Raw genomic sequence first — 14580 nt, forward strand, 5'->3', positions numbered from 1 at the left:
TCTAATTTGTATAGCATTTTAGGAATTCTGTAGCACCTTTATCATTTTTTGTTTTTGTTTTTTTGAGACAGGTTTTCTGTGTGCTAATTAGTCCTGGCTGTCCTGGAACTCCCTCTGTAGACCAGGCTGGCCTCAAACTCAGATTGGCCTGCCTCTGCCTCCCAAAGGTACCTCTGCCTAGCTTGCATATATTCTTTAATTCAGCTTTACTTGCTTCATTGGATGCCTATTTATAATAAAAGCCTTCTTTTCCTCAAGACTGTTTGCTCAGGTTCTCCTGTAGAGCTTTTAGTTTGCAACCATATCGGCAATATGTTTGGAATATATCCCCTTGGTACCCAGAGTTCATCCAACACTGACATGAAACTCAGTTATTCAATTCTCAGCGGTGCAAAGAGCACTTCCTTCTTCCATTTAGTCTTTACACCTTTGCAGCAGTGTGTGGTTACGACGTTTGGGGGTCTTCGGGCAGCTGGAGGTTCCACTCCTCAAGGCAAGGTCAGCGCGTGGTCCCTCTATTTCGTCTCCATGTCTTGAGGGATTCTTTCTCCCGTCCCCAAGTAAGTCCCACGTAACTCTTCTGCGTGCGGCGCCCCCACCCCATACCCTCCCGCCGTGCGTTCGACCGTTTCCCCCACACCTCCAATGCCTTTCGAGAGGGCATTGCCGTGCCTTCCCATGTCCCGCAAGGCCCCTCTGCCCTTAATTCACCCGGATTCCTTTTGACCCCTCCACTCCGCATCCCATCTTGTGTCCTACGTGACCCCTTTGCCCCGTGTGACCTTTGCCTCGTATGCCACCTCACCCTGTGCCTCCCACGTGACGCCTGCCCTCTGTACCCCAAAGCGTTCCACGGGATTCTCCATCCTATGCTTCCCGTCCCCTCAAGCTGCGTAATCAGTCAGGAATCCATGTCCCCTCCAAGTGCGACCTTCCTGGGCCCCTGATGTTCAACACCCCCCCCCCCGGCCAAGGTGGCGCGGCCCCGCACCCTCTGGGACCTAGGCCGGCTCCCTGCGGGGCGGGGCGGGGCCTCGGAGGCGGAAGTGCCCGGGGCGCTGGCGGCAGGTCTGGCCGAGCCATGGGAGCTCCGGGCAGAGGCGGCGGCGGTAGCCGCAGAGGCGGCGGGGGCTGCCCAGGCGGGGGCGAGCGGCGCGGGACGCGGGCGGGGTAGCGCGGGCCGGGCGCGGAGCCATGGGCCGGGTTGGGGCCGGGGGCGCGTCGCGGAAGGCAGCGGCTGGGCCGCTACTGTTGCTGATGCTGCTCCTCGCTCGGCCCCCGCCTGCCGCCGCCGGCGACAGCAAGAAGAGCGGTGAGCCCGCACGGACCTACGGCGCCATCCGAGGCGCGGGCCGGGGGCAGGGGGCGGGCGGGGGGAGGCGGGGCGGATTGTGACTCACGGTGGGCACCTGTGCGCTCACCTGGCGCGGAGATGTAGCTATGTTCTCACTCTGGGTTGCGCCCCCTGCGGGGCATCTCGGGCTAAAAAAATCCCCACGCCGGCTTTTCTGTCCCACGGCCCGCCGAGTTCTCTTACTTGGAGTGTACCCTACCTGTCCGGTTCCCCTGTGCTTTGGGGATGCGATTGTGGCACCTAAGATCCGGGAGATAGAGGAACTTATCAACGAAGAATAGCCGAACTGTGGTGGCGCAAGGGCCGTCATTCGCTCTGGTGGAAGGGTAGAGCTGGACAAAGTTGGCTAGACTATGGAGTAGGGGTCCAGCCAGCATTATGTTCCTATTCCAATCCCAGGAAGGTTACTTTTGAATACTTGCTTTGCTTCTCACCGACTGTACTGCCAGCTGGCCCTAAAGAAGCTGGCTGACCAGAATGGCTGTAACGAAAGGGTCCTTCCTGTAGGGGAGTTTTTCAGCTGCTCTTTGCACTTCTGCTCTCTAAGGCCCGACGTATTGGACTATGTTTTGCTAGACCTTTGGCCCTCTGGGTTGTGCTTGAGGCAGAACAGGGGTTGACAGTGAAACTCTAGACATTTGGAAATGGGAAAGATGAGTACCTTTGCTTGCTCGTCCAATATTGCCTGAAACTGCCCAGTCGTTTGTACTAGACAGTTCTGATGCTGATTCTTTCCCAACCCCCACCCCTGCCGTCCTCTGAGCTCCTGTTTCTTTAAGGGCCATTAATTCTGGTTTCTGAGTGTGGCATCACTTGAAAGGCAATGTTCCCTTAAAGACCTTCTGATAAATAGCTCCGTACCAAGCCTATTTGCTCCTCTTCCTCCATCCCTGGGATTAAGCCTAGTCAGGGTCATTGACTGCTTTTATCTGTGGGTGGGCAGTATCTCCACACTTGCTAGGGTTTGGAAGGTTAGTGCAGGGCACCTTCACTCAAGTTCCCAGGGAAAGCTCAGGGACTTCCTTTTCCCACTTTTCCTCCCCAACCTTATGTTCACGGGGGGAGGTGTCTGGAGCAGGCAGGAGCTTGTTCAGCTGGCCCTCTCCCCATCCTTCCAACTACCAAGCCAATTGTCCAGGTCAGAAACATTCAACAAAACTCCTGGGTGTATCAAGGAAGCCTGGAGGGGTTTAGACATTAGAGTTTGGCGCTTTGAGTGGGTCTCATCTAAGTGTCCAGATATCACAGATATCAAGTTTTTTCCACAGCTATGTGGGTGACCAAGGGCTTTTCCCTTAGCAGATCAAGCTGCACACTGTCACCTGGCTTCCTCAGAGGTCACAGCCCAAGGGGTGAAGAATCTGCCCTCCTCAGCTTGGAGAGTAATATTCTGCCTCACAATTTTTCCTGCTCTGTTATCATGTCACCACCTTAGGGCAGTTAGCAGCTCCTGGCGTTCAGGCCTCAACCTGGTAAATGGGACCTGCAGATACCAGAGAGCTTGGAATTCACTGAGGGAGCCTCACTCTGCCCTGCCCCCACGCCAGGCTCCTTTGCAGCTCCCTAGCCTCCTTCCAGCAGGCTATCTTTTCTCCAGGTGCCTCTGTTGGGAGGAGTCACGTGGCTGGCAAAGCCAGCTGCTCACCTGACTCCCTCTCCCCTCTCCTGGGGGAACCAGGCAGGCACCACTTTCACAGTGGGGCAAAGGAAGGCTTCCTGTGTGGGAAGGATGCCAACAGTAATGTGTTTTTCTTAAAGCACTTCATCACTCATTAACCTCAAAGGGACAAGCAATCTACCTTAGCCTATCCATAGGGGTACAGGGATCTAGAGAGACAGGGCACACCAAGATCATACAGGCACAAAGCCTGAGCTGGCACTGGGTATGGGGTAGGGGCCTATAAGCTGAGTCAGGGCCTGAGGCCACGTGGTACCCTAGTCCTGGGGGCCTTGGGTAGTTTATCTGCCTGGTTCTCTGATTTGTCTTTGTACCACCAAGCATGGGTATGTGCCCTGAGGGTAGTTGGAGGTCCCACCCATTTGGAACAGAGAGGCCACCTGCCCCTTGGTTCTATTTTTTTTTTTTTTGAGGGGGTGGTCTAGAGACAGAGTTTCTCTGTAACAGCCCTAATGTCCTGGAACTTGTTTTGTAGGCCAGGCTGGCCTCAAAATTCACAGGGATCCACCTGTGTCTGCCTCCCAAGTGCTGGGATGAAAGGCGTGCAGCACCTTTGCACAGGCTGCCCCGTGGTTCTTATAGCTGTCTAGACTTCTGGACAGAAGTCCCTCATCATGGTCTTTTTCTGGATAGGGATCTGGCTGTGTCCTAAGTCATAACAGTCTGAGAGGCAGCTATCTTCTGGACCAAGCCTCTCTACCTGCCCATGTAGTTAGGAGAGGGTCAGAGAAGCTGAGGTGGGAGGGAGGAGCCTTTGCTATGGTCCAGTGATCAAGGCAGATATCAGCAGGGATGGGATCTCCTTCCTGACTACCTCCTGTTGCCTTTTAGTCTCCATCTCTTGGCCTGGGTGCACCAGGATATAATGCAAGGAGTGGAACTAAGTAATTAACTAACAGACAGAAAGAGAGCTGACTGGCTCTGAGTGGCTTCGTCTAAAGGTGGTGGGTGCTAGGGACTACTGGCTTCATTGTTGGCAAGCTGCTGTGGTGTGGGAAGGCAAAGTTCCTGGTGAGTGGGCAGTGGCCATCTAGGGAGAGGAAACAGAGGAATAGGTGCTCATTTCTAGAAGAGACTTCTGATTACTCCAGGCAACATCTGGGTGCCAGGAGGCACTTTCTGCCTTGGCTAAGATCAAAGTCTGAGTGGATCTTGTCATTCTTCCCATCTGCCCCACCCACCTGACTGTTCCCTTTTCCCTCTCAGAGTCTGGGCTGGTGTCTGAGCACTTCTCACAGGCCCCACAGAAGCTGTCCTTCTACAGCTGGTATGGCAGCACCCGGCTCTTCCACTTTCGAGTGCCCCCAGACACAGTGCTGCTTCGCTGGCTGCTGCATGTGTCCCAGAGTGGTCCCTCATGCACTGACGTAGAAATCACAGTGTAGGTACCCAGTATTCTGTTCCTAGCATCCATGCCTGGATGAAACCCTGTCCCTGACCCTTGACCTGATCTCTTCCAGGCATTTCCGATACGGCGCCCCTCCTGTCATCAACCCGCTGGGCACTAGCTTCCCTGAGAACACCTTGAGGCAGCCCTCCTTCAATATCAGGACATTGTTGAGTACCATGCTACTGGGTAACACCTCTGTCGGCATCTCCCACCCAGCCCCTGGGGACTGGTTCGTGGTTGCTCACCTCCCTCCTTCATCCCAGAAGATCGAGGTGAAGGTGAGGGGCTGACCTCCTGGGATGAAGGCCAAACCCTTTGAAGCATGGGAGACCACCAGCTTCTTGTTACCTCTGGGGCAGACCTTATGAAACTCTCAGCTATCAGACTCTGGATTCAACTCTTCCCCCTCAAAGATCTCCTCCTTTGGCCTGTGTTCTGCATTCTCTGACCCCTATCCCTCCCTGCCTTGTTCTCTCCCCCAGGGCTCTGTTCCTACCTGTGCCTACATGTTTCAGCCTGACATGCTGGCCATGAGGGTGGTTGAAGTCTCCATCTTAGAGCCCGATGTTCCCCTCCCACAGACGCTGCTCTCCCACCCCAGCTACCTCAAGTGAGTGCAGTTGGGGAGGTCAAGTCTGTCCTGTAACCCCAACCTTTGGGTTTAGAGCAGGTAGTACCATTATCTCATCCTGCAGGTGAGAAGGTTGTACCTTAGAGACATGCTGGGAAGAGAGGCCAGATACCTTCCTTAGGCAGATTAGAGGAAGTTCACAGTACCAGCTAGTGAGTCTGAGTCGCCGTCACCTTGCCACAGGATCTTTGTTCCTGAATACACCCAGGAGCTTCGCTTGGAACTGCGGGGCTGTGTGTCCAGTGTGAGTCTCGGCTGCCCAGTGCGTCTCACAGTGGGTGGATCCACCCTGCCTAGAAACTTCCAAAAGGTGCTGACTTGCACTGGCCTCACTCCATCCTGCCATTTGCTGCTGTCCTCACCACCCTGGGGCCGGTGGCTACAAATGACAGTTGAGAACCTGGCAGGACCTCATGCGTCAGTGGTCTTCACTGCTGAAGCTGCCTTTACAGGTGGGCTCCATGGGAGGGAGGGGTGGACTGGCTCTGCCTACTTCCCCCCCAAACTTCAGACTTGTCTCTGGCTGAGCCCCTTATCCTCTTGACAGTGTGCAGGCCATGGAGTGTGACTTTCCATCAGCTTATGAAAAACAACCCAAACCAGAGCTATGACACTTCTGTGGGCCAGCTGTCTCAAAGTCCTACCCACTGGGACCTGGGCAGGAGTGGCAGGGTAGACGGTGGCCCCTTCTGTCTCCTGAATTATCCAGTCATGAGAGAAGACACGGACGTGGTGTCTATCCACTTCCAGCCACGGAACGGGGCGGCCTTCGTGATGGTGCATTCAAACATGCCTTCTGTAATGCGGCTCCGTCTTGACACAGGCATGGACAGTGGGGGCTCTCTCATCATCATGCTGAGGACTAACCAGGTATCCTCTGGAAGCCCACTGAAGCAGTCTACAGTCTCTTGTGACCTGGGTTTAACTCAGGATACAGAGTAACTTCAGCATTGAGACTGGGGTGGGTGGCCTTTTAGGCCATAGAGTGACACCAACAACATGGGCCAGAAGGGGGTCCATTTGAGGATAGATTTCCTCTAGGTGCAGCCCTGTCCCTGTCAGAAGTTACAATAATTGTATCTGTGCAAATGGGCAGGGGAATCACTAGAACCAGAGACAGCTGAAGGGAATTCGGGCCTTGATAACCTTGGGCTAGCAGGAGCCCCTCCCCCCTCCAAATACCCAGCATGACTGAGCTAAAATGCAAGGTGGGCAGGCGAGATACCTTTATGGGGGTGACGATAGCTAACCTGCACTATTTCCCCTTCTAGACAGAGGTCATAAATGGCACCTTGGTAGCAGCTTGTGTGACTGCTGCCTCGCCCTTCCTCAGCTTCAACACTTCACTCAACTGCACCACAGGTATTCTGGGCTGGCAGTTTGGTGGAGAGACTGACTGACCCCTCCAGCCACCTCTGACAGCTCCCTCCACGCCCATCCCATGCAGCCTTGTTCCAGGGCCATCCCATGTTTCTGAGTGCTTCATCACACACGGCCAACCTCATCATCCCCTACCCGGAGACAGACAACTGGTACCTCTCCTTGCAGCTTGTGTGCCCTGAGAGTTCTGAGTATGTGAATCTGGGCCTGGGCAACATGACATGGGCTGGTAGCAATGAAGGGAAGCATCTGTGTGTTAGGAAGGGTTCTCCTTTTCTGCCTGCCCCCACCCCACAACAGCACTAGCAGGGGAAATGAGTGCCTTAGCTGTTGGAGTCTGGAGGGCTCTTCAGGGCACTACAACCAGCCCTCTCAGGCCCCTCCTTTGCAGGGACTGTGAACCGGCCATAGCTCGCGTGGAGACCACCCTGTATTTGGTGCCCTGTTTGAATGATTGTGGGCCATATGGCCAGTGCCTCCTGCTGCGTAGATACGGCTATTTGTATGCAGGCTGCAGCTGCAAAGCAGGTGAGAGTGACCCTGCAGAGCAAAGCAGGGACAAAACTCCCTCCCACTCCTCCCCATGCTTCCCATGATCTCCCCCTCCCCCACCTCACCCCCCACTGCTCCAGGCATATGGGCACTGAGGCATTTGCTGGGGAAGTGTTGCCTCCTGACCTTGGCATTGCTTGCATCCTACCTGCCCTTAACTGCCCGTACCCACACTGTGCCTACAACTGTTTCTCTTGCCCATGCTTGTCGGCGCCTATGTCCAGCTGCTCACACTTTTATTGTGAGTATATGCTGATCCACTTTTTTCATGATCCACTTTTTTTCATAGCAGTTTCTGCATATTCACACTGTGTTCCCATCTGTCCTTGCTTGCCACATTCATCCCCACACGGCCACATATCTTTATATCTGTCCCTACTAATTCATATCTATTCATACCTGCCCCTACCTACACATACCTGTTCACACATCTTTCTCCAAGCTCATGCCTGTTCCCAGCAGGTCATACTTGCCCATATCTACACACATCTGCCCATACATGTTTCCCACTGCCCATGACTGCCTGCACCAGCTATGCTTACCTTGCTTCTCCACACCTCCAGACCTCCCCATGTCTACATGCATCTTCCACATTTGTCCCAACCTGCCCACAGCTGTCCCCACTTGCCCATGCCTGCCCATGCTTATCTATGCCAGTTTCTATCAGTACCAATATCCTCCTACCACACCTGTGGATTCCATTAGGCTTGTCTACACAGCCTCCCTCTAGGTGAGGAAGGGGCCTGAAAGGTCAGAAGCCTCCCGTCCACTTCCAGGACACACCTAGGTATTGATTGTGTGGCCCCTTAGGTTGGCGTGGGTGGAGCTGCACCGACAACAGCACAGCCCAGACTGTGGGCCAGCAGAGGGCAGCAGCGCTTCTGCTCACACTCAGCAACCTCATGTTCCTGGCCCCCATTGCTGTGTCAGTGCACCGTTCCTTGCTGGTTGAGGCCTCTGTCTACTTCTACACCATGTTCTTCTCCACGGTAGGGTAGGGTTGGCCCTAATCCCTTGGGGAACCTTGGGTGGGGAGCATCAGGGCTGCCGCTCACTGCTTCACCTCACAGTTCTACCACGCCTGTGACCAGCCGGGGGAGGCAGTGCTGTGCATCCTCAGCTATGACACGCTTCAGTACTGCGACTTTCTGGGCTCTGGGGCAGCCACCTGGGTGACCATTCTTTGCATGGCCCGTCTGAAGACAATCCTGAAACAGGTGAGTGGCCTCTGATGCCAAGCCTGGACTCCAGGGAAGCAGAGGCCCTCACATTCAGTATGTGGAGTGGCGAAGGGGTAAAACAGAAGGGCTGGGTGTCAGCTCTCACGTGATAGCTAGCTACTCTTGGAGAAAGTCATAGGAAGCTGGGAAGGAAAGGTGTGGTCATCAGAGGACTCTAGGAAGGGAGATAGGGGTCGGGGACCCTAATCTCAAAGAGGAGCCAGGCCAGGCTTCCCTGAGAAGTCTCAAGCATGCTCCTGGGTTCCTTGTCCTAGGGCACTCTGCTGACTTTCTGCAGCAGCTGGACAGTGGAGATGACTCTTTGGTGCTTGTGAACTATGCCCTCTGTCTACAGGCTGGGTACAGCTCATCAGGGGCATGCTTAGAAGCTCCATGATCGTATAAAAAAGGGACAAGGAAAAATTCTAAAGGATCCTGTGGGCCGAGTGTTAAGGGTTTGAACTTGCAGGCTGTGGCAGATGTGCTGATGGAGACTTAGGTATGGGATCTCCTCCAACGAACCATCTAATGCCATCCTGATGGAGACCCTGGAAGGCTTAGTATGCAGCATCATGCAAGTGTGTACAAGACTGCCCATTAGGAGTGGGCATTACTAGTCCTCCAAAGGTTCTTCTATGTTCACCCTTGGACACAGTAAAGGGGCTAGAGAAAGGACACTTCCCTCCCAGGTGGCTGAGCAGGAATGGATCAAAATCTGCCAATAACTCCAAGAGGAGCTGGCAGATGTACCAGAATGATAAGAAACTGATAATGGCCGGGCGTTGGTGGCACACGCCTTTAATCCCAGCACTTGGGAGGCAGAGGCAGGCGGATCTCTGTGAGTTCGAGGCCAGCCTGGTCTACAGAGCTAGTTCCAGGACAGCCTCCAAAACAATACAGAGAAACCCTGTCTTGAAAAAAAACCAAAAAAAAAAGGGGCTGGAGAGATGGCTCAGAGGTTAAGAGCAGTGACTGCTCTTCCAGAGGTCCTGAGTTCAATTCCCAGCAACTACATGGTGGCTCACAGCCATCCATAATGAGATCTGGTGCCCTCTTCTGGAGTGCAGACATACATGAGGCAAGATGTTGTATTCATAATAAATAAATCTTAAAAAAAAAAGAAACTGATAATGGGTACCCAGAACTCTAGTACCTGTTGTGTCTTATACCATCACAGGTGATTCTAGCCAAAGGCTCCCATGATCCCACAAACCATCCCTGTGTCTCTCCCAGGTCCTGCTTGTCCTAGGTATACTGGTCATCGCCATGTCCTTGCAGATGGATCGCAGGGGCATCTGGAACTTGATGGGACCCTGCCTCTTTGGCTTTGTGATCATGGCCTCCATGTGGGTAAGGAACAGGGCACAAAGGTTTTCCGGTTTAGATTCAGAAAAGAGAACCAGGCCCTTAATTCTGGTTATGATTCCAGTTTTGCTGGAAGGGCTCCAAAAACTCCACATCTACTTAGAGCCAATAGCAGCCACCCATTGAGCCCCAGTATGGCCGTGTGCCTGAGATCTTGGTCTGACGACCACTAGCCATGAGTCCGTATGCAGTTCTGCTGCCTAGATCTAAACAGACCTCACAACCCCTGGGAACTGTAGCTGCACTCAGCCTCAGCCTGCACTGACATTCCTGTGGCTGTTCACTCCAGATGTACCGCTGTGGGCACCGGCGTCAGTGCTACCCTACATCGTGGCAGCGCTGGGTCTTCTACCTCCTGCCTGGCATCTCCATGGCCTCTGTGGGCATCGCCATCTACACTTCCATGATGACCAGTGAAAATTACTACTACACCCACAGCATTTGGCATATCCTATTGGCCAGCAGTGCAGCTTTCCTTCTGCCACCACGAGAGGAGCAGGCTGAGTCCTGGTCTTGCTTGCAGCAGTTCCCCTGTCACTACCAGATCTGCAGGAATGATCGGGATGAGTTGTACACAGTGACGTGATGGCTCAAGGACACCTGATACTCTGATGACCTCTTCAGCGAGGAAGGGAACAAGAGAGTTGACTATCTAGCCCCACCCAGGCTTCCACCTGAATAAAACTGTCCTGTGACCTTTGGCTTCTTTCTCCAGAGGAGAGGACTCCTCCACCCCAGATTCTTTGTGGCTGCTGCCAGTGTCCTCGGTGGGTCTCAGCTGCTTCCACCTGGAGACCACAGGCACCATGTGTGGCAGATCACTATGTAGTGGTTGAAGACACAGATCAGGGAGAGATCCCATTGTCCCATTCCTTTGTGAAGCTGTGATCTGAGACCTACAAGGCAAGGAAGGCTGAGTCCATGGAGGCCACTGTCCCTGACAGCGTACCACCCTGCCTTGGCACGGGGATGCCCTGTTGCTGCAGTGCTGTGGTAGAGCCAAAGGGCTGATAAGACCCTGGGGTGCTGCGCACTGTCCCTCATTCTCTGTTGGAGCCAAAGATCCTGGGAAGTGTCTGTATGAGGTGTGACCCCAGAAGCACACACTTCCCTACTGGTGTGCCCTCCTCATCTAAAGGCCCTAGGCCCTAGCCTAGTGAGCATTCTTTTGTGTTGGCCCTAGGCCCTAGGATGCTGACCCCTCACTGGATCAGCTGAGACTTGAAGAGTGGATTCTGGAGCCCTGGCTCAATCCTTCAGGTGCCCGCTGGGAGCTCTGAGCTGATTGGTGCAGTGGTGCCCTGTCTCACTGTGAGGCCCAACTGCTCTGTGGCCTTGAAGCTTTTTTTCCTAGTTTTGTCTGGGATGTGGGCCGCTTTGCTTGCTACTGACAGTCTTTATTTGGCCACCAAAGCACACTTTATCCCTTGAAAGGGGAAACATGTATATACTGTTGGGGGGGATAGTAAAATATTAAACTGTTCTATGAAGGTGTATTTTTATGTAATTGATGAATTTAATATTCTACAATGATTTTTCAAACCAAACAAGTGTTTTACATTTTTTTCATGCGTCCCTGGAGGGAAAAGGAGGCTGGACCTAAGAGGTCTGCCAAAGCTGTTGGAGAACCCCTGGGCTGCACTTCGTAGACGGTGCCTTGAATCATTGCATTCTCAGATAATTTTCCACAGTCCCTAAAGAAGGCGGAGACAAAGGAATTGTTTTAGATGGATGGGCGTAGCTACCAATCCGCAGCGAGTAAAGGCACGCATTCGGTGATGTTATTCCGGTTCCGGTTCCGGCAGACGTGGGCGCGCAACTCTCCGAGTTAGAGGGTCACGCAATGCCTCTGCACAGGTATCCTGTGCACCTGTGGCAGAAGCTGCGGCTGCGGCAAGGCATCTACGCGCGTTTGCCCGCTCACTTCTTGCGCTCTCTGGAGGAAGAACGAACGCCGACCCCAGTACACTACAAGCCTCACGGGGCCAAGTTCAAGATCAACCCTAAGAACGGGCAGCGCGAACGCGTTGAGGACGTACCCATTCCGATTTACTACCCTCCAGAGTCCCAGCAAGGGCTTTGGGGTGGAGAGGGCGTGATTTTGGGCTACAGATATGCCAACAACGACAAGGTGGGTGCGGGCCACCTCGGCGGTTAAGCACGCTTTGGTGGTCAGGCTCTGCTCTGGTCGCGGCGGACCGTCTGCCTGATTGACACAAGCGCTCGGTAAATTAGGGAGCATGCCAACACGTGGAGCGTCGGGGATTTGGAGTTCTCCAATTGGAAAGTCTAGTGGGGTCCTGAAGTGGGTGGTCCTGATCAGGTAGCCATCAAAAGTAAGGGTGGAGTGGGGCGATGGAGCAGGGTGATAGGGTGCTTTAATCGCTTATGTAAGGTCTTGGGTTCAAATCCCTAGCACCACAGAGAAAAGAAAGGAATGATAGATTTGAGGCTTGTGCTGAAGAGGAAGAGGAGAGGTGAATTCTAGTTGTCACTTGCCAGGTTCTATGAGCATTTGCCTAATTCTTGTGACAGGATACCTTTGCTTCTCCCACGTAAAAATGATAAAGACGGAGATGCTCGGATTCAGGCAGCTTACAAGGTTCAGAGGCTGGGATCAATCATTCTGGTGGAATTCTGCTCATAGCCAAGTGTTGTTGTGGAAAGAGAGTGTACGTTTCAGGCCTTCCAGGACACCACTTGCTTGCCTGTGGCTGCTGGGTTTCAGTTGTGCCAGCATCTGGAACGTATACCAGCAGCCTGAGGCTAGCCCGAGAGAAGTAGACAGCTATGTGGGCGTCCAGGCCCAGACCCAGGAGACCTGTCTAGCAGCAGTGGTTCTGTGGAGCCTCTGAGGAGACAGGGCAAGCCTCACATAGCCCAGCTCCCAGGAATGTGCTTTGGGGCCCACTTGATCTGCAGGAAGCACCCCAGCAGTAAACTAGTCTCTCTTGCACACTCAGCTCTCGACGAGGGTGAAGGCTGTGTGGAAGCCTCAGCTGTTCACTCGGGAGCTTTACAGTGAAATCCTGGACAAGAAGTTCACCGTGACTGTGACCATGAGGACCCTGGATCTCATTGATGAGGCCTACGGGTTCGACTTCTATATTCTCAAGGCAAGCAGGGGTTAGTGCACCTCAGAGTCTTGTCAGAATCAAGGGGGATGTAGAGCAGCACTGCGTGGGGAGGAGGTGGACATGGCACCCAGGCTAGCCGTTACAAGCCTTAGCAAAATACGGTAGAACTGAGTCCTCTTTGGTGCAGCCCAGTGGACGTTTTCTGCCTTCAGGAAGGTCACTTGTGAACAGTCGTAGCCACCGCTACCTATCCAGGCTGGCATGCTGGTGCTGACCCCAATGCCTGATCTGCTCTAGTGTAGCTTACGGTTACCAGCTCAAGAAGAACCCACAGGGTCAGATGATGGGGTGGGTGGGACCGGGTGGGACCCTGCTATAGCACCTGGCCCTATGTAAACCTTCTGCCAGACCCCAAAGGAGGACCTGTGTTCCAAGTTTGGCATGGACCTGAAACGAGGGATGCTGCTGAGGCTTGCTCGCCAGGACCCCCAGCTCCATCCTGATGACCCCGAACGGAGACTAGCCATCTATGACAAATACAAGGTGAGAGTTTTCCCATCCTGCTTGCTGCCTGCGGCTTCTGGCCTGGCCCTTGTACTTCCCTGAGCCTTTTTCTTCTGTTTGCTCAGAGTTTTGTCATCCCAGAGGCAGAGGCAGAGTGGGTTGGCCTGACGCTGGAGGAAGCTGTGGAGAAACAGAGGCTCCTGGAGGAAAAGGTGAGCGAGCACCTGTGAACTGGCCACTGAGGGTGAGGGGGGCTGCTTTGGAGAGAGACTACTGTTGGGGGCCACCACACCTAAATGCTGCTATCTGTTTGGTTCCTGCCACTTTGACAAAGCATGGCATGCTTCCTCGCTTGAAGTCCTTCCCTCTCTTCTCCTGAATGCTTAGGGACCTTTGTCACTTGGCCACTCAGCATCCCCTAGGATTTTCCTTATGTGTCTTTCCCAGAATAGTCTAGAACTTGTGGTGGCCACCAGGACAGGGAAGCCGGGGAAGGGTGTGATTCTTAGTTTCCAAGAGAAAGCAGTCCTGTTCTGGCATTAGGCTCTGCCCTCCAGGATGGCAGGCAGTCTTTTTTGGTTTTCGTTTTTTCCAAGACTGGGTTTCTCTGCGTAGCCCTGGCTGTCCTAGAATGCAAACAGTCTTTTGTGACTGCCCATCCCTGGCTCTTCTATACCCTTTTCTCTTCATGTTTAGCTAGAAGCAGTTGACTGCCACCCTCCCTAGAGTTCCATCTCTGGGCTGCATTGAGCCTTACCATGACCTCTCCCCTTCAGGACCCTGTACCCCTGTTCAAGGTCTACGTAGAAGAGCTGGTCCAGCGGCTTCAGGAGCAGGTTCTGTCCAGGCCAGCAGTGGTGCAGAAGAGAGCTGGTGACCACGCCTGACCACCGGGCTCAGCCTTCCCTGTGGGTTTTTGCACCGTGGACACAGTTGGGGTGGGCACAAGGACCACCTGTGGGTAGTGGGTGAACCCTGCTTGGCATGTGCTGATCACACAGGTCCTGTAGTAGACTTTTCAGAGAACCCTTCTGTGCTAGGACTCTTGGAGACCTGGAGTGGAGCAGATGCCTGTCCAAGCTGGTCAAATACTTACAGCATTAAAGTTATTGGGCTGGATGGAATAAGTAAAGTCTCAGGCAGTGGAGCCACAGTCAAGTGTTGCGGTTTTCTTGGAAGTTTGCAGTCGCGCGCGTTCTTGTCACAGAAACTCAGCTGGACTATTTGCACTGTTCACCTGTAGCTGCTGGCCCTGCTGAGCTGTGGAGACTGAGGTCCTCTTTGTTGTTTAAGCTTCCTTAGAGAAGAGGTCCCTCATGGTTGAGGCATTCTTCTCTGCCAGTATATGTCCCTGCCTGCTCTGCAGTGTTATCCAGGGCACAGGAACAGAGCCTGGGGCCTGGCTCAGGTCTCTGCAGTCTGCCCTGCA

General features: G+C 53.7%; 2 protein-coding genes across 2 annotated transcripts; both read left to right on the forward strand.

Moving 5' to 3' along the window:
• The first annotated feature begins 1185 nt into the window (after positions 1-1185).
• Positions 1186-11117, forward strand: Pgap6 (post-glycosylphosphatidylinositol attachment to proteins 6). The gene is made up of 13 exons (XM_005081557.4): positions 1186-1312; positions 4239-4413; positions 4493-4700; positions 4905-5032; positions 5237-5505; positions 5601-5923; positions 6325-6415; positions 6501-6624; positions 6825-6961; positions 7796-7974; positions 8056-8202; positions 9439-9555; positions 9860-11117. Exons 1-13 carry the CDS (start codon positions 1195-1197, stop codon positions 10154-10156), a joined length of 2313 nt encoding a protein of 770 aa, XP_005081614.1. The 5' UTR covers positions 1186-1194; the 3' UTR covers positions 10157-11117.
• Positions 11118-11354: 237 nt separating this feature from the next.
• Mrpl28 (mitochondrial ribosomal protein L28) lies at positions 11355-14304 on the forward strand. The gene is made up of 5 exons (XM_005081556.4): positions 11355-11701; positions 12534-12686; positions 13056-13190; positions 13277-13363; positions 13928-14304. Exons 1-5 carry the CDS (start codon positions 11414-11416, stop codon positions 14036-14038), a joined length of 774 nt encoding a protein of 257 aa, XP_005081613.1. The 5' UTR covers positions 11355-11413; the 3' UTR covers positions 14039-14304.
• Positions 14305-14580: the final 276 nt, after the last annotated feature.

The sequence above is a fragment of the Mesocricetus auratus genome, unplaced genomic scaffold (genome assembly GCF_017639785.1).
Source record: "Mesocricetus auratus isolate SY011 unplaced genomic scaffold, BCM_Maur_2.0 Super-Scaffold_100007, whole genome shotgun sequence".
Lineage (NCBI taxonomy): Eukaryota > Metazoa > Chordata > Mammalia > Rodentia > Cricetidae > Mesocricetus > Mesocricetus auratus.